Consider the following 22,277-nt stretch of genomic DNA (forward strand, 5'->3'; position numbering starts at 1 on the left):
ATGCACCAAAACCCAGTTGCAATAGAAATCCAGTAAAAAAATGGTGGTCTATCCACTGAACTAGAAAGAGTTTGGTGTATAAGTAGTAACTGTCATAAGCAAAAACATGTTGAAAGTATGACTGTATGAGTAAATGGTAATATAATCAAGATTATTGCAACTGCTTCAAGAAGATACAAAAGCATATGCTTCCCGTGTACTCTTCTTCCCTTACACCATTGTCTTTTCGAAATCAAGATCCTATAATGGGCTAAATTTTACATGAATGATTACATGAATGTTAAGAACATATTGGAGAATAAGAAGCTAAATCCTGACTACATATTTACGGCTTGCTATCCAAAAAAATCTCCCAGTTGTATACTTTCACATCGAACTTGGAGTCACTCTGAAGAATTGCTCTTAATTCCCTGGCACAAGCTTCATCTCTGGCAAGTAGCAATGCAAAGCCCCCACCACCTGCTCCTACAAGCTTGTAACCGCAGCAGTATGGGTCAGCAAGCGTAAATAGACTGTCAACAAATTCATTGCTACAATAGGGATCCAACTCCTGGTGCAACCTCCATGCCTCTGACATTATTTCCCCAAGCTTATCAATGTCACAGTTCATTAAAACTTCCCTCCCTGTTTTTGCTAATTCAGTAAGGCGCTTGATGCTGGAAACAAGGAGGTTATCACGTCTTAGATATCGGGCCACCACCTTTTGCAATACGTGGTGTGCTAGACGAACCTGCACAGACATTCCGTAATTGCAGTCCCCATTATGTTCCTCCACATATTTAACTCAATCATGCACCAATTCCCCAAAAAAAATTGGGCAAATGAACTCAGAACAAATAACAAGCCAAAATGGACAGCCACTCATCTCCAATACTAAGGCTACAAAAGGAAAAAAGATTTGCCTCCAACTTTCAAGATAAGAAAATACACTCGGAAGCAAATGATAATAATTGTGAGACAACATAATTGTTTTGTTCTAGTCACAAAGAATATCGCACATAAAATGGAGAAAGAGGCAGGAATGCATACTTGACCAGTGAAAACAACCAGTAACCTCTGCTGCAACTCTGATATCAACTGAGACGAAGCCAAGAGGGGAACAACTTGAAGCTGTAATGGAACTCCAGGAAAACTAGTGGTAAATTTAATCCCAGGATACAAACCTCCAATTTGATCCTGCCAGCCACCTCCTGTTCCCATAATTTGTTCTAATACCAGAACAAGCCTGGCAACATTTTCATTGCTTTCATCTCCATCAGTTATCTGTAGAAGTCCTTTAACAACGGCAGCTGCAAGGATGCTAGAAGTACCCAAGCCACTACCACGAGGAATGTTGGCCCAAGTTTTGATCTGCAAGCCCGTGGACGAGAGTACCTCTCGATTAAGCACTCCAGTGACAAGCAATGCAGATTTAACTAGCCGAAAAGGATCGCCACCATCAAATGGTGCAGCAATGGAGGCAAGATCTTGCACATGTAAATGGTTTCCAGAATCATCGTTAATCAATATACCAGCTTCTTTTGTTGTTTCTATGATAGTGCCAATCGGAAGAGAACCTTCCAAACTAATTGCCATATTCAGAACACAACCAGCACGCTCTAAACTCCATGGGGGAGTGTCACTCCAACCTCCGACAAAATCAACACGAACTGGTAACTCGACTTTTATGGTTTTAGGGTGGAATGTCTCATCCAGAGATCCACTGAGATGATTGTTCAGACTTGCAGACTTCTGAGGGTACTCCAGATTTTCTGAAGGCAAGGAGATCTATGGTCAAATTTGGCAAGAGATGAATAACGAAAAGAGAGAAGTTTATATAAACCCCAAGGGACTGTTATTATACTAATAATAACACATGAATCGTTAATATGAGTTATGAACACCCTAATCTAAGCAAGAAAATTGAAAAATTGGCACTTCCACAAAGACCAAATAATGGTAAACCAATTAAACAAGATAAGCTTATTTTGTTATAGGGTAATGTTCTTCTGTACATTTACTATACTATATCCTAGCAAAAGTGTCGAAAAGCTGATAGATGACTGTACCTTGAAAACCATATCTCACTGCGGAAGCAGTCTCCTTAGCAACAGCATCCCAAACCTTATGTTCTAATTCTTGCGCTGTTGCTTCATCTCCACATGCCCTAAGAAGATCCATTTGTACCTGGTATGCCCGGCTTTTTGGAAGTATCCTTGAGTTTTGTTCCTGAAGACGGGGACACATCCCTAAGAAATTTTTACATATTTCTGCTCCTGAAACTTCCAGTTGCAAAATTTCTCCACATAGTTGAGATAAGTCACGCCCAACCAAGCCATATTCAATGCAGGCTTTAGCAATTCCAGCTGCAAGATGAGCTTGGTGATCACTTGAACCTAAACACATTTTTGAGAAGTCTATTGATCTATGTAGCTCCTCCAAGCTAAGACGTCGAGAAACTCTCCATAAGGGAAGCAAGAATTCAGTTTTTTGATCACTTAAGCCCATCAGCCATGTCGCTAAGTTAAGCATCTCAAAATAAGATAGGACAGGAAAAAGTCTTGCGTTCCACAAGCATCTATCCTGGTCACCCGTAGTGCTCCACAGGTCCCCTTCACTGATACCCAAATCATTCAAGACCCTCTTCCAGGGTTTCCCGCAGAATGTCCCAAGCTTAGAAAGGGAATTCTTTGGATTATCAAGAAGGCCACAGTAAACTATGACGCTGTCAGTGCATCCAACTAAAGGAACTTCCCATAGACAATGGCGATCTGGTAGCATGAACCTAAACAGTTTTGACGGCTCATCATTTTCTCTGGGCATATTCATACCAACAACTATGCATTGTGAGCCGATCTGTATTCCGCTTGAAATTGAGGAACCATATAAAAGAGAGTCTTCTCCAACTGAGACACCTGCTTCAATTTTGCTTGAAAGTACAACAGCAGATGCTGCAATGTCAGACACAGTGGTTGCTGGAATTGAACATAAGTGTCTTCGACCGACAAGTCCTGAACCAACCCCACTTAGGTGATCTAAGACTTCACCAGATGTTCCAAAATGCAAGAATGACAATTCATCTGCAGAATAATAGTTCATGATGCTGTAAACAATGCCTATAGAAATAATTATAAATGAAGTAGTCACTGAAACTGGAAAGGAGATATGACGTACAAGCACAATAGCTGAACATATAGTTTTTTCCCAATCTGCTGACTAATTCTTTACCCAAGGGTCGTTGTTGCAGCCAATCATGTTTTGCTGGTACCCAAGCTGCCACCAAGTCCTCATATAAGCTCAACTACATGAGATTATAACACACTAGTTTCACAATTGACATCAATTTGGCAGAAATGAAATTCAAGAAGCAAGCTTTTGCGCATGATTTTTTCCATGAAGCAAAAGGCATTATCATGCTCAAGTTGCATGATGTTGGTTGATCATCAATTGTTTAGTATATTTTACATTTCAAAGAAGATGCTCAGGACCAAAGGTTCAGCCAGAGTTTACAAACACTAACGAGAGTAGAAAGAAGAGAGCGAGAATAGGGCGTTGCAAGGAAAGTAGGCATAATATCTAATCATCATGGTCAAATATTCACGAAGATAATACCCCCATATACCAATTAGGAAGCACATACATTGCCGGACATCACTGGAAATCAATTATAGACAAATAAAATAAAGAATGTTATTGAGAGGAGTCCGGAAACCTGCAATTAAAACAAGACAATTACACATGTTCAAAGCAGGAGAACAATATAAGAGAAGGTAATGCATCAGTGAAAAATGACTGAAATTGCAGACTCCCACGCTTCCAGCATAGATGAAGCCCTGATAAAATGAATAGTGACAGGTGATAAGAAATGTAACGACCGAGAACGAGTAATTGGACAAGGAGCCAACAAAGAAGTACGGACACACGACCAAGTTAATATACATGAAATAAATCTTACTAGACTGGTTAACATCGTAATCTATATTGCGATCATCTGAAGGCAACACCTATTGCAACTTTTCATATAAAGAGGAAAGATAAGATACAGTTGGATCTGAATGCAAAGGGGAGTAAGCATGCTTGTCTATCTTTCTTAAGAACTGGGCTTGAATCACCCCAAGACTGTATTCTCTTGGGCAACTCTCAATAGCACATATAATTGTACTATGTTGATCACCCAATGTGTGTAGGGAGGAGGATTGTTACAATCCATAGGGATTAGTTGGGTGCTCGCAGAGCCTTGGCCACCCATACATATAGGCCAAACAAAGATTTAATTAATAGGTTTACATATAAAATGTCTCCGAACAAAGATCTCCAAAACACATATCACCTTAAGGTGAAGTCTGAAATAAAGGAAGATTCTCAAAAACAAGTTATCATGGATAGAGGGAAAGAGTAACTAATAAACACACATTGGAGAAGTGCTTAAATTTCTCCATTTGTAGAAATTATTATAGCTATTAAATGTCTCCACATAACTCTCCAAGCTCTCACAATTAAAAAAAACAAATAAAAAGGAAAACCACATCTCGACAAATGTCAATTGGTCAGAAAGGAAAGAGAGTGATTAGATGGAATGGTTTGTTCATGTTACACATATGAAATCTCAGCCAAAGCAGTAGCTAAAATCTCATGGAAGGGAATGCTGAATTTCCCAGGAAGAAATAACATATGACCGAAATAAAAGCTAACCTCCTTTTTAGACTTCAGAAGTTCCAATATCATTGGTTGGCAAGAGCAAGCAAGCATGACGAGCTCCCGCCAAGCTTTACCTCTAACTGCTATAAGTCCTGTGTCAAGCAAAGTCCTTCCATCATCTAGAATCGCTTCATGATTAACTAGCTCCTTGACACTAGGTTTCTGTAGGAGATTGTCAACCAAATGGACAGCCTCATCTTTAGCATGACTTTTGGAAGCCACAATTACACCATGATTAGAAGCAATGTCTAGGGTGATGGGAACAGTGACAATCGAGGATGAGTCCTCCGGAAAAACTATGGTGGACGCATCAAAGCACGGAAGAACATCCCCAGTCATAGTGAATAAGCCACCTGCACAAAATCGGAATAAAGTAAAAGCATGAAGAACGCAGTAAGTTTCGTGTTAGATTCTAAGGATAAGAAGAATCGTCAGGATGTCATTAATACAGTGAAGTGCCTAATAACTCTAAAGACAAACTTACTCCAATGGGCACCATTCACTATCAAAATAACCGCACAAGTTGACATACTATCAGGAAATCAAAGCAGAAACTATATTTTAGTCTGTCTACACAATTACTTAACCAGACATGCTGAATGAACTAAAACCATCCTGCCCAGCTTCACTAAGTATTAAAATAGTACAAGCCAGAAGAAGGGAAAATAACCTTGATCTTTAAAGGCTTGTCTTGCACAAGAAGCAATTGCAAGTATATGGTCAAAAAGTAGTGGAACAGGACCATCAGGGTCATCATCTGCCAAATATGGAAGCGGCAGAAATACCTTTCCCATAGGGTTGGCCCAAGGGACCCTTTTAGAGTCACCTCCAGCATGAAGAAGTAGTATATGCTTCTTGGATATGAAGTCTACCATTTGCAAGCGAGGAAATTCTTGCTCGGACCTTCCCAACTGGACAGTAGATCCAATACCGTTATCTTTTGTAGCTTCCACCTATTCATTTTCCCTCATTAAAGCCCGCACACTAAAGAGTATAGATTACACAAGTTAGGAGAAGTGTTCAGCACAAGAAACAGCCATGAAGCCCATGCTCATGTTTGATAAAAAAAAATTGCTAATGAGATGTCACACTTACTTGGACAGCATAATCTTAATCATGAAGCAAAGAACAGGAGTACTGTATCGAGTGAACTGAAACATCAGTAACTCGTTCACCCTAGACCTTCTTGTCACCTAAGCATCTCATAGGATTTAGTTATGTGCCCTCATAATCCAGACACAATGATATCGTCAGAACAGAGATGACAGTTCTTTTCAGTTGTAGGGTGGTTCATCTGAATACCGACACAGAGAATAAAAGCCTGCTAGACCACAATAATGTTTGAGCTCTAACAAACGAACATTCCACTTCACACAGAGCAGATTAGGCACATTTACGTCACGAAGCAAGGTAGCTGGATCAACCAAGTTTACGAGGAGCTTCACCAAAATCTAAAGTGGCACTAGTACAGACTGCTATTATCGTTATCATACATCACCTCTGCTTGCAATTATAATAACATAAAAAAAAAAAAAGGAATTGTCGAAATACTGCCCTGGAGAGAACGAGGAGCTACCTCCGGAGCAATGCCGATACCGAGGTTCTGGTAATGCTCGGCGAGCGCGTGAATGGCATTGAGAGTAGCGGCGCCCGAGCCGATGCGCTGGCCGTCGGGATCGGGCACAGCAATGGCAACTGTTGAGGCGGCGATCCGGCCCATGCGCTTGGCCCGGGCGAGCTGCCAGTCGTAGAGCCGAGCCTGCTCGGGGCTGGCCGCGGTCAACACGATGGCGTCCCAGGTCGGAACCCTAGCCGGATGCCTGACCGACAGCCGCAGGTGGTACCACGATTTCCGGAGTACGGTGGCCAGATCGGCCTTCTGCCTGGACCGACCGCGCGTTGTCTTCCCTCTCTTAGGCTCCATTTCCATCCGCGATCGCCGTTGCTCGCAATTTTCTCGAGAAAGCGGGGGAAAATCGCGGAGAATTCGCCGAGTGCTGATCACTGAGAGTAAGCAGAGAGAGAGAGAGACAGAGAGAGGGGTGAACGAGGATACGGTCAATAATGGAGTCGTGTGGATACGTCAGCAACGCAGTCCAGCTCGCCACGGGAACTTCATCACAATCGTCTCTCAATAGCGACGAGACGGTACATGGCAGTGATCAGCTCCAACCCAAGTTACCGCCAAATCCAACGGTTGCATTGGAACTGTCCCCGCCAATTGCCAACTATAAACAAAATATCGACCGTGTAGACCATGTCAAATTCATCTCAACCGTTGATCAAGTCGATTTGATGAAGTCGCCAAGTGCTCTCATCAGCGATGAATTTCTTCTTTGGATGACGACTCAAGAGGGTGCGTGCAGTAATTTGACTTAGGTACTCAACCAGGGAGATGAGCATTCCTTGCTTAAGATTTCGAATTCCCGGCTCTTCCGACGGTTGCATTGTGCCCGGACAAAAACGACCGAATTATCGTACCCTTTAGTCTAATAACCAATGCAACTCATGAGCCATTGGTCGTCCGCCGACACGGTTAACAACAATTGCATGTAAGCCAGCATGAAAATCCTTTATACAACGAGTCGAACATTGTTTGTGAATTAGTGCTCACATCCGTTCTCTTGCCACCTATTTGCTTTACATCAAAGTGATATCATACATGGGGAGGTCACGAAGGATATGAATATATGACTTCACCATTTTGGGAAGTAACCTTATCCTGCTTTATGTTGATGTTTCCACTTCAATCGGAAACTCTTTATTCATTTCGAAAAAATTATTATATGAGGGCCTCAAATCTGAACCTATTGACATACATAATTCGATCAGATCTCATTAATATCTTTAAATGTTGGGTCATGAGATAATCAGATAAATGTTAACATCCCTCGCCAACATCAAGTAATTCAACGTGGAACTCCTACTTAGTAACATCATCCTCACAAGTGCATTTAACAACCACAAGCCACTATCCCTGTCTCATGGGGAAAGAAAACCTTTTTTTCCCGCCTTCTAATTCGTCCTCAGTTTCTTTCAAGTGAAGAGAGTAGCCGAAGGAAACAAATTATGTTCGAGTGCAACATCCTGAATAGGATAAAACGTCGAAATCATGGTTCCCACCAGGCCCGAGTACCAGTTGAACATGATTTCCGGTCCTGCCTTTTAGGCCATGGGGTACTGAATTGGCTTGCGACTGTGGCGCCGAGCGCTCAATCTTCCCGCCAGTTTTTCTGACATTTCTCGTTCAGGCACCAATAGAATGTTGTCATCGGCTCATCAGCAGACCGTATCTGAGCTTGATGGTAGATTGCCTTTCCATAGCCACAGTGTGGGCATGTCACTGCAAATGGAAAACGAATCAACAAACCCACCACGCCAAACACAAATATGCCCCATGATCAGACAAATATCGATCTATATCACAGGCGATTTTGAAGTAGGCATCTTAGGCGCAAGTCAGATTTTGAAAGGAAGTGACGGGCAACGTAGTTACCATCACCCTTAAGCGAATTTAAACAGTGACATGAGAGATCTGCTGGCTATATACTATGACACCTATAGCTTTCAGAATTATACAAAGCCAAGAATCTCAACTGTCAAGTCAACAAAATATGAAGGATAACATTCAGACTTCTTTTCCTACATCTCTCAAGGTTTACAAATAAAAGTACCTAAATATCAGGCCAACAACTTCGAAGACAATCACCAAACTACAAAAACAGCAGTACGTGCTTTCATTCATCTCAACAAAGATGAAAATATGGATTTGCACAACGGAACTCCGTTTCGTCAATGTTGTTTTCTGATTGCTACTATAATTCTTTGGCTGTGGCATATACAATCATTAGCAGTTAGGACAGAGGAGATCCAACAAGGATAACACACTAGAAATTAATCTTGGTAGTGTTATTGCTTGATGACCACTACCAAAAGATATAGAGACCGCTGGCCTTGCTATCTTATTAACTTTTAATCTTCTTTAAGAAAGAAGAATTCGTTCTAAGATAACAAGAAAAAACACTTTCCTCGTCACCTGTGATTCCATAGTGACCTTATCGGTCCAATGTTTTTTTCCATCCAACAGCTTATTCAAGCCAAGACAGGTGAAGAAACAAGAAACTGCGAATTATAAGGGAAGAAAAACAGACCGCCGTCCGTTTGGGGTCCATTTCTCCGATCTTCTTCGGAGAAGACAGGTTCCATCTTTTTCCTAACCAGATGTTGCTTCCTCTTTATCTTAACCTGCAAACAGACAACCAAAGAGGTGGTCATTGAAAAGTCATGCCAAAGACACGTACAAGGGCCAAGCAACAACAGGAACAAAGCAAATTCCTACCTTGCTCTCGATATTACAGACATAGGGACAAGTTGGGCAGAAAAATCTGGATGGCCGGTCCCTATGGGGCAACTCGTACTGCAACAAGTTTCCACAAGTCGGGCAAAATTCCATTTGATATCCCTATGTATAATGCATTCATCATAAGGACAGTGCAGGAGAAAAGAAAAAAAAAAAGAGTCCCGCATCAACGTGCACTAAGGTCGGTACCATTGCGACGAAATTAACATATCCCCCTTTTAGTCTTTCCCTCCAAAGTTTAGGGAATAACTTCTCTTTCAAGTGTAACTAAAACTAGGAAAAGATAAAGTGAAGCCTGGTTGGAATAGCAAATCCAGGACCAATTGTTGGTCTAATAAGAGCATTGTACGTAATTGTAGCTTGGTCATTAGCGAAAAACACATCAAATTACGAGTAAATGGGATAGCAATCAATTTTGTGCAGCTCCTCAACCTGCACTTTCAAAGAAGAATGAAAGAAGATATCTATGAGGCGATACAACGAACGAGCTCGGCTTCCAACAAGTGCGTGATTCTCCAGTATATATCCATGATCCGGCCTTTCAGCATCAGCGTACAACATCAATCCTAGGCATTAAACACATCACCACCATCGCCAAGTTCACGCCCTCCAACATCAATCAAGCTTTGAAAACTATTTCGCTTCTATCGCCATCCACGTCTAACGAGCAGGAAAACTAGGTTGTTGTCGGAGAACAGAGAAATCAACAGAGCAATGCGGGCGACATAAATCGAAATCGGAAGTATAGAAACCGTCGAAGTCGTTCAGTTCGCCTTTACCTGTGGACGGCGGTGGTGGTCGGAGCTCGCTCTATCGAGCCGGAGATGACGGTGCCGCAACCTCTGTACCGCAGACCAGAAGCAATCCGTGCTAATTGACGACGGAAAGCAGCGGCCGTTACCTGCGACGGAGAGATGCCGGAGATCGTGGTCCCGCCGCCGGACACGATGGTGAGCGAAGGGCAGGCCTGGGGTTGCTTTCGGGACTTCAGTGACTGGTGAATCGAAAATCCGAGTTCTTATTAATATTGTATATTTTTATTTTAAAAAAGACAAATATTTACGATAAGAAATTTAAGTTAAGAGAACAAAATCCCTGTCATGTGTTTTTGTTAGATTGTAGATCAACAGAATTTGATGTCTCGCCCTAAAATATTAACCTTTGCTATGGTAAAAATGAAAATTTGCATTTCTTTTTAGTATTAAAGTCCTCTCATTAATACTAATTTTCCATATTATACGAATATTTTTTGAATTACTTGTTTATTATTTTCTCTTTTCTCTTTCTTTTTTTTTCTTCTTTTCTTCTTTTTTCCTACTTTAGTCTCTCTCTTTTTTTTTTTAACCATGACAGATGAGGCCAGGCCACGGCACCACATGCCTCATCAGAGGCTAGCAAGGGTTCGGCAACCCTCGCCGGCCGCATTAAAAGAATCAAAGAAAAGGAAAAGAGACAAAAGGAAAAAAAAAACCAACTAAAAGAAAAAAAAAAAAGCAAACATAATATTAAAAAAAATTTAAAATATTATTAAAATTGTCAGCGTTAGCTCGGACCGTGCCATGTAAGACGGTCAACGTCTACATTAGCGATTTTCAAAAAAATTTCTTGGATGGAATCAATTCGCAAAAGTGAAAAGGTTTAGGACTTAATTAGCACAATAAAAAGGTTCACAATTGAATTGGTAAAAATACAATGAGTGTAAAATTTTTTGGACAAGTTTCCCTATTTTAAACTAGGGTTAATATACAAAAACTTCAAACTGGTACATTTGTGATAAATTTATCCCAAATAATTTTTTTGACCATTAGAATATTCATATTGTTACACCTTTGATAAATTTACTTTCTATTAGTTTTCATTAAATTTTATCGTCAAATTACTAAGTTGAATGACATGTATAGTTGGCGAGTGTACAAATTTGAGATTTTTACCCTCCATTTATCACATGTGTATCAGTTTGGACTTTTTTGTGATATTAATCCATTTTAAGGGAAACTAATAGAGGGTAAATTTGTCATAAATATATCAGTTTGGACTTTTTAGTGGTCAAAAAATTAGTTTGAGTTAAATTTGTTACTAAGTGTACCAGTATGGGAATTTTAGTGGTAAAAAATATTAGTTTAGGGTAAATTCATCACAAGTGTACTAATTTGACTTTTTTTATGGTATTAACTCTTTAAATTAGACATTAAGCTACACATTGAATGGCATCGGATATAATTGTATCAATTAGAAAGGAAAATGCTACTCAATCTAAGTATTTTAATATGGTGAACTACAATTCTTTACTTGAAAAGTCCACAATTCTATTAGTGGACAATTGAGTAATTTGATAACTCTATTTTATTTATCACGTAGTTCAATTTTGCTTTGTTAAAAAATTTAGAAATAGAATTCAAATTTTGCAACACTGCTTTCTTCCCATAGGTACGTGAACAAGTTACTTCATATTATGTGAATAACTTCTTTCCACCTTAATAATTTAAGACGCTTTGCAAAATCTTTTAAATTTGAATATTTTGCATACACGTAAACCGTGTGCGCCTTAGCTAATAATGATAGATACATAAAAGAAATTATGCACAATTTCATCTGAAATTGCGCACACGTGCAATAAGAAAATGCAAATTGCACTAAAGGTGCGTTTTTTTTAGCGAAAAGTGAGTGATATAAAAAATATTTTTTAAGAAATAATAGCTTACATATGGAATTTTTTTTCACCGCATATGAAAATAGTTAGAGATAAATTATTATCGATAATGAATTTTTTTTTTTAACTGTTGTTACAATGGGCACCAAAGACGCGATGAAGAAAATTAGTTCTTTTATGTTTGATATCCTTATTATTGTTTTACAGAAAATTGTGTTAAGTTAGAATTCTATTCCATTAAAGTGAACAGAACAAAAATTACTCTCATGTTTTTTTTTTTTTTTCAGATTGTAAGTCAACAGAATTTGATGCCTTGCACTAAGATACTAACCTTTTCTATTGTAAAGTATTAAAGTCCTCCCATTAATAGTACTAATCTTTCACATTATATTGACTATTTTAAATGTGCGTAATAATACTAACTAGTTTTCAGTAAAAAGTTTTGATTACATATATTATTCTTCATTCAAATTAAAAGCCTTTTTCAACTTCGTATTTTGGCCGAAGAATTTCGATCAAATACTTGCCTCTTGTAAGACGAAAATAAATAATATGTACTAAATAGTTGAAAAAAATATATAGTTTGAAAATAGCCCTTTAATACGTCATCCTCATTACTTAAAACATCGTACCCTTGTCAAAGATTTAAAATTACTTATATGTTCTCATACTACTGTAAATTCAAGTCATTTGCTAAAATAACCCAAACCACCTTTTTAAATTTTTCGTATATCCAATGTTGATGTGCACGTTTGTGTCAAGTAAGGTCAACAAAAGTGTTTAATCAAAATTAAAATCTCCCCGTTACGTTACTGTGACCAAGCTATAATGTTCAAATTCTCATGACAACAATATTCAAAATCTGATTTGCGTGGATGCCGAGGATTTGTTATGATATTCAAAATCTGATTTGTGTGGATATCGAAGATTTGATTTGGTTTCCATGTCAATCCACCAACACCTTCGTGAAACCTTTGCAAGTACCTCAAAATCCATTCATGGCGAGGAGTATTAATGTGTAATTTATAATGTGTTGTGGGGCTATTTCTGTAATTATGTTTTCGCCTGTATCCCTTGTGGTAATTAATCTGAATCACTTTCTATAAATACATGTCATAGAGCCCTGATTAGGGTTGAGCTACTGCAGACACTTTTTGTCTTATTTTCGACTCTCAACGTCAACCGCAAGATGCCAGCCGTGGTGGAGGAGGTTGATCACATCAGTCACTTGCCCGACGCCATGATCCACTGCATCTTCTGCTTCTTGCCTTTCAAAGACATGGTGAGGACCAGCGTGTTGTCCAAGCAATGGCGTTCCGCTTGGACCTCCACCCCATACATCGATCTCTCTCTCCCTTCAAGGCGTGTCTTTCCTTCGATTGGCAGAGCACTGAGTCTCTGCACAGCTACTAAGGTGGAGAAGTTCCATGTTGATGTTACTACGTATGATTTCAACGTCGCAGCTGAACTGGATCGGTGGTTTCGCTTTGCCGTGGCGCGCAAGATGGAAGAGGTTTCCCTGGTCTTCAGGCACGGTTATCACCCCGCACCTCTATCATTGTGCGACTGCGCATGGCTGGTGAGCTTGCGAGTGTCTAGATGTCATTTTGTCATCGGATATTACCATCCACTGGCCTTCGCTTAAGAAATTGTGCCTTCACTACGGCTGGTTCGACAAGGATCAGATTATAAAAGATCAGATTACGAAAATCTTGAGCGGGTGCCCCGTTCTTGAATCTCTTACTTTGCGTTCCTTGTTGTACACGTGCAAACTCTGGAGTGCTTCAAGATCTCTAAGAGAGCTGGTGATCGAAGCCGACTACATCTCGTCGCTTGATATTTCGGCTCCGAATCTGCTTTTGTTGGGTCTATCGAGCGAATTTGTCCCCCTGCAATTTATACTAAATGGAGTATCTTCATTAGCAGAGGCAGAGCTGAACTTCAAGAAGCCAACTGGTTTTCTTGACTACTTTCCTGACCGGTTGAAGTCACTTCTTGAGCAGCTGCAACACGCGGCGAAAATCACAATGGGGAGCTCGTGCCTTGAGGTGTGAGTTGATTTCGTTTGGTCTTTCTTCGTTTTCGATGGGTATTTTGTCGAAATATGTTTATGGAAACTAGAGAATTCCCTGTTGAAAATTATTGTTAGACACACACACATATATATATATATATATATATTTCGTTATCCTTAGTATTTGTTTTTGTTAAATTGGTCCACACCTTTTTTTTTTTTTTCAATAAGTTGAATGGCCGGAACTAATTCGGCCTTTCTATGTTATGTTTTGTTCCACGAGCTGTAGTTTGATCAAGCTGTGATCGAGGTGATTCCTTATTTGTGGAAAGAAGATATCATTGTTGTTATATCGGACATATATGGACCTCAAAGCTAAGTTATTCTGCTACGTGATTCACAGTTCAAGTTGTTTTCAGGTTTTATTAGCTGCGGAGGGAAAGGGAACGTCATACCTATCATTGAAATGGCGCAACATCAGAGTGTTTACTACAGTTTGTAAACACGACCTTCTAGGGATGGCATATTTGCTGCAGGGTTCTCCCCTCCTGGAAAGGTTAATCATATGCAATTCAAAATCCAACAAAATCATGGTATTAATCTCATCTTTGGTTCTGGATATAGTTACGTATATGCTTTCGGCCGTCAACCTCATATCATCTCTTGATCTTGATCCCATTTATGTTTCACACGCGCCAACATGAATAGGATGATTATTCTGATGCCATCATGGATTCATTCGACGAGCTTGTTTCTCTTATGTTTTTTTCCTTTTTTCCGCTTAATGTCGCGATTACTGTTAATGCATCTATTAGATCTGACAAAGCTCCTTTAGATCTGACAAAGCTCCTGTCATCGGGTGCGCTTCTTAGTGCCAGCCTTACCAGGATTTCAAGACATCGGCAACCTTGAAAAAGCATTCTTGACACCTTGCCAGGATTTTCAAGACGTCGGCAACCTTGAAAAAGCATTTTTGACGCAGAGGAAAGGAGTTCTATGCTAGGCAAATCATCTCAAAAGAGTTGAAATTGTCGGGTTCCAATTTGACTGTGTGGAATCAAAATTTTTGCTTGCATTGGCTAAATTTCTTCTCAGGAAGGCGGTTCAATTAGAGAAGATGACAATCGACACCGAATTAAGGAAGTCACGTCGTGGAGTACCCATTTACCCTCATGATCTGATTAGGTTTCAAAAAGGCTATAGAAGAGAAGGCTGTCAAAGAGCTTCTAGAAATGCTGAAGTTATAGTCAATTATCATTTGAATGGACTCCCTTATGTGTTATGAAAGCACAAGCAAATAATAGGTGCAAAGTACATCCCAAGATTGCTCGTCTCTTTCTATGCCTTTTTTTACTGTGTTATGTTCACTATAATTTGGGGAAAATTACTAAAAAAGTTTTAAATCTATTGTAATTATAACAATTTGATCCGATTTTTTTGTCAATTGAGTTCTAAACTTTTTCTATTTATGCCGATTCATCCCATCTAGCCAATTTTAATTGGAAATCTCAGACTAGACGCTGGCCATCCTATGTGACCCATAATATTTCAAAATTCTACGAAATTTTTTACTTATTTTACTTTTTTCTATTCTTTCTTTCTTTCTTTTTTCCTCCCTTCTTCCTCCAGCTGGTGCCTAAGCGTAGTTCACTGTATTAATCTATCTTTAGTTCCGGACATAGTTACATATATATATGCCTTCAGGCAGTCATCCTCATAGCATCTACTTTCAGGCTTTTACCATGAAGCTGCTGAAGTGCAATTAACTCTCTTGTTGTCTTTTATGTTTTACACACATATGCATTTACTTACTTTAATGAATTGGTGTGGCAAAAATACGGGATGCTTTGGAGCTACAAGGAAATAAGTTAATTGTTGTGTAGCAAAGGATGTGATCATCGATTTAGCCTCTCATGCCGATGTATTTTTCCGGTTCAAGAACAAGGATTTTTCGGAGGTCTACGACTTTTTGATGAAAAGCAATGCTGGTGCTCATTGAACAAACTTAGATAAGTCTCGCTAGTAAAAGTCAATAACCTTAAACTAGTTGGTAACTTACGAAAAAAAAATTGGTTACTCAAATTAAGATAGGTAATTCAATAAAAAAAATAGCTTTAGAATGTTGGTATCTATTTGGAAATAATAATTGGTAATTTGGAAACAATCAAGTAGAGGTTACGAAGAAGAAATTTGGTAATGCAAAGTAATGGTAAAGTAATCGTATCAAAGTTGGTTGATTACTCAAATTAAGGTCATTGATTTCATATAAGAAGTAGTAGTTTGATATATATGTTCAGACCCCTAAACCGTTGTTAAATAAATGTTTGCAATTTGAAAACAATAGAACAATGTTTTTTTTCTTTTTCTTTTGGTCAGAACAGTCAAATACATATTGATAACTCACTCAAATATAAATGGAAACCAATCAAAAAAGTTTTGTCTGTCACTCAAATTAGGGTTAAGTTTGTGAGTTACTGAAATTATGGTTTATAATTTGATGTATGAGTTCGTAAATTTAAAACTTTACAATCTACAAAATTAAAAGTTCATAATCCGAAAACAATAAAAAAAAATTATTGATAAGTCAATCCAATAAGATTTGGTGTCTTCAAATTATTTGGTAACTAAATTGGGGATGGTTGATAAGTCTTTCAAATTAAAAATTCGTAGTTCGATATGAGAGTGGAGAAATAACTCTAAAACCGCAAATTATGTAGATAAATTGTGGTAAGTTATTATAAAAGGTGAAAATTCGGGAATAATAAAATAAAAGCACTCAGGGTGCAAAAACAGAAAATAGTCTTAAAACTATGAATTGCGGGGATGATAGCAGCTGTCTTGCACACATGCTTAATTAAAGAACACTTGTGAATTGTGTTCTATATCGACAAGATTTGTGCTTCTAGTAAAAGTTTGCTTATTCCATGAAAGTTGTGCTAAGAAATTTTCTGATGATGTCACAAATCACGCATAACTACTTTTTTGTTTAGCCAAAAATTCATTACGAATTGACTAGTTCCTTTCTCTTCTAGCCAAGATGTCACATTTCAAACTAGTATGCAAATGCACTGACTTTCTCGTTTATTTTCGATAGATGCATTATAAATTGGTTACGTTATTGTCACGATAGCAATAACCGAGAAATCACTCGATAATATGAACTATCTTGCAATCGAAATCTATCACATTGGTGCAACCTTTTCACAAGCGTCGTGGTGTCTATAGTTACTTGACTATAGTTGATAATATGTATATTGCACATGACAGCTACAGATGATACACTTAAATCTTTTTGGTCACTCGACATTCAACCATGTGGAAAATGAAATAGTGACAGCCATATGTCATCAGTTGTGCAAATGGGACACGTGAACATGGACCAAATGGAGTTATAATTCAATCATTGCATTCACTTTAGCCATTACCTTACATCGATCAACTTCTCATAATCATGAAAGAGTGTGAATTAAGGGGGTCAAAGATAATTCTATCTAATGTTTTCAAAATAATTTTTACTATAGTCTCATCGCCTTGTAGCAAGGTGGGCATTGCACGAAACAAGCGATCGAACAATAAAATTGACAAAACAAGAAAATAAATCGGATACCAAATTTACGTGGTTTGGTCATAGTGACCTACGTATATGGGGACAACATCAACAGATTCCACTATAGATCAATCGATACAATGGTGATTTCAAACCATTACTCAAACATTTTTAGTGTTTTTTAACTCTCAATTATGTCTAATAACTCACATAGTGTTTAGCCCCACAATTCCTTACGAAATAAACTGAAGTTCAACTAACATATTGTTCGACCAAAAAAAAAAAAAAAAAAAAACTAACATATTGTAATGTTCACTTAATTTCAGTGATCATGAGTAAATTTATCCTAAAGAAGCTCGTGCATTCTTCGTTTATGGAGGGATAATATTCAGATAAGAAAAGAAGCCTTCAATATGTGGTGATGTTGCACTTTCGTTTAAATCAATTTGTCCTTGTAGTCTTCTAATATGACGTTTTCATACTTTTTTAGGGAAAAAGCCACCAAAAATCCTAAACAATGTTCGCTGTGACAAATTTACCTCAAACTTGTGCTCGTGTGACACATTTACCCCAAACTTTTTGTTGTGACACTAAAAACTCTAAACTTATAGGCATGTGACACATTTATTCCAAAATTTGAGTAAATGTGTCACACAGATATAAGTTTAGGATTTTGATGTCACAAAAAAATATTTTGGGGTAAATATGTCATACGGGTATAAGTTTAGGGTTTTCGATGTTACAAGAAAAAGTTTGGAGTAAATATGTTACATGAGTAAAAGTTTGGGGTTTTTGGTGTCATAACAAAAAGTTTGAGGTAAATTTATCATAGTTGGCATAGTTCATGATTTTTGGTGGTTTTTTCCCTACTTTTTACCACTGACATCAAATCTGCGTGTTAAACTTCAAAGAGACTTTCGTTCAAATTAACACCGTAAAGAGAGTTGAGATGGTGTACATAAAGAGCAACATGAATTTGACTCCAAATGCAAAATCTCACTACATTTAAAATACATCAATTTGATTTTTAGAACTAGATAACACAAAAGAGTTTCAAAAAATGAACATAAAATATTTGTATAACCTAGGCACAGGCCGCATAGACGCGCCCCAAAATTATTTGAGAATTTTTTTTTTTGGGGTGGCAAATAGACTTAATAAACTAGCTGGTTAGAGTTAATCACTTAGGTAAATATTATCTTGTGGAGAGAGAGAGAGAGAGAGGATTTGTTGTGCATGGTTTATTCGACTTGTGTATTTTCTGTCATCACCATTCACCAATTATATTGAGAGCACTATCATGGAATCTTAAGCCTTCTACCAAAAGCAAAAAGTAACAATCACCACGCTTGACATGCAGCCTTAGTAAAATTCATACTCAAACTAAGGAGACAGTATTGAGTGAATGAATGTGAGATTGAGTGAGGGAGAGAGAGTGAAGAGGGTGCCATAAAGATAAGTTGGGTTCAAATAAGTTGTGAACCCATTTAACACTGTATGCTAGAATACCACCTAGGGGGTGAATAAGTGATTTTGACATAACTTGACAAATTAATGCGAAAATAAAACAATCAAGTTGAGTATTATCAAAATCGAGTGTGAATAGGGACTAAATATGATTGCCAATATGATGATATTCACCGGTGTCCAAAATTCTAAAAAATAATAATAACAAGAGTTAAGAGAGAGAAATTTGCACGTAAAGTTTATAGAGGTTCGGTTTAGTGCAAGCCTACGTCCACTTTCCCATTGGTTGGATTTCACTAACCAATTGATAGAGATTACACAATAGAGTGATGGTACTCAAGTTCAATAGATCTCACTATTTCACACAATGATCACCCTCTCAATGTCTCTCAAGGATTACAAATTGGAGCTCATGGAAAACAAGCATAAACCACTCTTGATCTTTGGAATTTTTATTATGATCAATCTATCTCTTCAGCACCATATCTCCTTTTATACTCCTCCACTTCTAGAGAGAGCGAGTGATAGAGAAGCTATAAAAATGCAAAGAACATAACAATAGCTAGAGAGAAGGTCATCTCACGTCCGGTCGCGTCGTCGGGAGAATGATGAAATGCATTTATCCTGATATTTTTTGAGTAATAGTTGTCAAATGTACAGAGAAAGAACTTTGATCTTTCGTGTTTTCTTAACTAGCTTCGAGTTTGCTCAGTGCATCCCTAAGTTCATGTGATAGAGCACCTTCCAAGATTCAAGACTAATTCATAGGATGCCAATCAGATCTAGTTTTTTTTTTTTTTTTTTCTTATTAGGGTTCGGCTGTATAGGCTTCTCTTACGTAACCAAGCATTTGGTGCCAACCAGTTTGGCAATTACCACCGTTGCTAGAGGAAGAAGACATTAATTCATTTTCTTTAATACATTTACTTTTGCTTCTACGATTGTCTAACACGAAATGTCAGTACTCTTTTATCGATATTAATGAATAAATTACTTTGGTAATTAGTAATATGATTGAACCTAATTGAGTGAGTTCATGATTGTATTTTAAACAACACTAATCCGCACATTGAATGTGACCGGAAATAACTGTATAAATTAGAAGGGAAAATGCTAATTAATGGAGATACTATAATCTTGTGTTATTTTGGCTATTAGCTTTTTTTATTATGACAAAGGGAAACGGAACTACAATTCTTTATTTGATAAGTTCGCAATTCTATCAATGGACAAATGCGTCAATTGATAACTTTGGACAAATTCGTAATTTGATAGCTCTATTTTATCTCCCAGGTATTTCAATTTCAAAATTTGAATTTTGTCTATCTTATAACCAACTTTACCAAGAGAATTCAAATTTTACGACAATGCTTTCTTCCCATTAGGATTCTTAATTAGTTATGATATGGTGAAGGAAATAGAAATGGTATGAAACCATAAAAAAAAGTAAGTTTTTAGAGGCTCCTAGAAAGCAATCATACATTTAATTTAGTTATGATAGGACGACGTTCGCGTTATTTTATTTTTATTCTAAATCCCTTCTTGGCCCCACACGATTTCCTTTGTACAGCCACAGAAGAAATCCCAGCTAGGCAATTAGAGTCCACAGAAGATTTGACTCTGGGTATATATCTATCCAACCAAATAAAGATAAGAAACTCTCCGCATATATTGATTTATATGCAATTCAAATAAAAGGATTCTTTGGATTTCTTTCTTATCCGATTAGGTTTCGAAACGGCTCAAACTCGAAACATTAATTTAACAGTTCCGGCAATGCAAAAGTGACTTGGACACAAGGAGGATTCTCCGTGGAGCCATAAAAAAGAACACGTGGGAATGAAGAAAACTTTCTTGCGTTCATTATGGTCTAGCAACTCTAATTGATTTCTCCAGGTTCTTAATCATCCCCCAATAGTGGATTGTATGGTCAAAGTGTTTCATGGGATCGCTTTTGCTACCGGGTCTCTCATTCAAGCACTTCCCCCTACGCCAGCCGAGACCCTTGATCGTGAGCCACGGAACACCATCGGCGAGACCCCCTGGCGATTTCCGAAGGCTGCAGGTTCAAATCGGACAGAAATCTTGTCAATCTTGGTAATTTTTCCTAATTTGGAACTTGAGATAGTTTCAATCGCATAATTTGTTTGATTGAAATTGCATATTCTGCAAATTGCATTGCAAGTTTTAGAATAGTCAATTTACCGATCCGGAAAGATTGCATGTTAAATTTGAACATATCATACTTTTGTCTTATTTTCTGACTCTCAACATCAGCCGAAAGATGCCGTCCGCGGTGGAGGAGGTTGATCGCATCAGTCACTTGCCCGACGCCATGATCCTCTGCATCTTCTCCTTCTTGCCCTTCAAGGACGTGGTGAGGACCAGCGTGTTGTCCAAGCAATGGCGTTCCGCTTGGACCTCCACTCCATACATCGATGTCTCGCTCCCCTCGAGGCGTGTCGCTCCTTCTATTGGCAGCGCGCTGAGTCTCTGCGAAGCTACTAAGGTGGAGAAGTTCCACGTTGATGTTACTACGTATGATTACGTCGCAGGTGAACTGGATCAGTGGTTTCGCTTTGCCGCGGCGCGCAAGATGGAAGACGTTTCCCTGGTCTTCGGGCACGGGTATCACCCCGCACCTCTATCCTTGTGCGGCTGCGCATCGCTGGTGAGTTTGCGGCTGTCTAGATGTCATTTTTCATCGGATGTCACCATCCAGTGGCCTTCGCTTAAGAAATTGTGCCTTCACTACGGCTGGTTTGACAAGGATCAGATTATGAAAGATCAGGTTATGAAAATCTTGAGCGGGTGCCCTGCCCTCGAATCTCTCACTTTGCGTTCCTTGTGGCACACGTGCAGCCTCCGGATCGATTCGAAATCTCTGAGAGAGTTGGCGATCGGAGCAGATTACATCTCGTCGCTCGATATTTCGGCTCCGAATCTGCTTCGGTTGCGTCTGTCGGGCGAACTTCGCCTCACAGGCCTTATACCAAACGGAGTGCCTTCATTAGTAGAGGCAGAGCTGAACTTCAAGAAGCCAACTGGTTCTCTTGAACACTTTCCCGACCGGTTTAAGTTACTCCTTGAGCAGCTGAAACACGCGGCGAAGATCACAATGGGGAGCGGGTGCCTCGAGGTGCGAGTCGATTTTTATCGTAATATGTTCATGGAAACTAGAGAATTCCCTGTTCAAAATTCAAGTTGTTTTCAGGTTCTATCCTTTGCGGCGGCAAAGGGAATGTCCTACGTATCATCATCGAGATGGCGCAACATCAGAGTGCACACCACAGTTTGCCAACACGACGTTCGAGGGATGGCGTACTTGCTGCAGAGTTCTCCTCTCCTGGAAAGGCTAGCCATATGCAATTCGAAATCCGATGAAATTAAGGTATTAATCTTATCTTTGGTTCTGGATATAGTTTACATACATGGCGATTTCTGTTAATGCATCTACTAGATCCGACAAAGCTCCTGTCATAGTGTGCGCTTCTTGCTGCGAGGTTTTACCAGGATTTTCAAGACATCGGCAACCTCGAAAAAGCATTTTTGACGCAGAGGG

General features: G+C 38.7%; 2 protein-coding genes across 5 annotated transcripts; both read right to left on the reverse strand.

Annotated features, from left to right (window-relative positions):
• Positions 1-130: 130 nt before the first annotated feature.
• On the reverse strand, positions 131-6,775 carry LOC115750371 (bifunctional fucokinase/fucose pyrophosphorylase). 4 transcript variants are annotated; one of them, XM_030687670.2, is made up of 7 exons: positions 6,254-6,775; positions 5,348-5,630; positions 4,672-5,030; positions 3,154-3,280; positions 2,049-3,059; positions 1,030-1,751; positions 131-730 (listed from the first exon to the last, which is right to left on the reverse strand). In XM_030687670.2, the coding sequence occupies exons 1-7, from the start codon at positions 6,605-6,607 to the stop codon at positions 326-328; spliced, it is 3,261 nt and encodes a 1,086-aa protein (XP_030543530.1). In that variant the 5' UTR covers positions 6,608-6,775; the 3' UTR covers positions 131-325. The 4 variants fall into 4 exon arrangements, with proteins under 4 accessions (XP_030543530.1, XP_048132400.1, XP_048132402.1 ...); XM_048276443.1 differs by having other exon boundaries at positions 5,348-5,661; positions 6,254-6,391; XM_048276445.1 differs by lacking the exon at positions 5,348-5,630 and having other exon boundaries at positions 6,254-6,379.
• A 744-nt stretch (positions 6,776-7,519) lies between these two features.
• LOC115750373 (DNA-directed RNA polymerase III subunit RPC10-like) lies at positions 7,520-9,949 on the reverse strand. Its single transcript, XM_048276530.1, has 4 exons — positions 9,816-9,949; positions 9,017-9,140; positions 8,829-8,922; positions 7,520-8,020 (listed from the first exon to the last, which is right to left on the reverse strand). Exons 2-4 carry the CDS (start codon positions 9,128-9,130, stop codon positions 7,890-7,892), a joined length of 339 nt encoding a protein of 112 aa, XP_048132487.1. The 5' UTR covers positions 9,131-9,140; positions 9,816-9,949; the 3' UTR covers positions 7,520-7,889.
• Positions 9,950-22,277: the final 12,328 nt, after the last annotated feature.

This window comes from Rhodamnia argentea, chromosome 3 (assembly GCF_020921035.1).
Source record: "Rhodamnia argentea isolate NSW1041297 chromosome 3, ASM2092103v1, whole genome shotgun sequence".
In the NCBI taxonomy this organism is placed as follows: domain Eukaryota; kingdom Viridiplantae; phylum Streptophyta; class Magnoliopsida; order Myrtales; family Myrtaceae; genus Rhodamnia; species Rhodamnia argentea.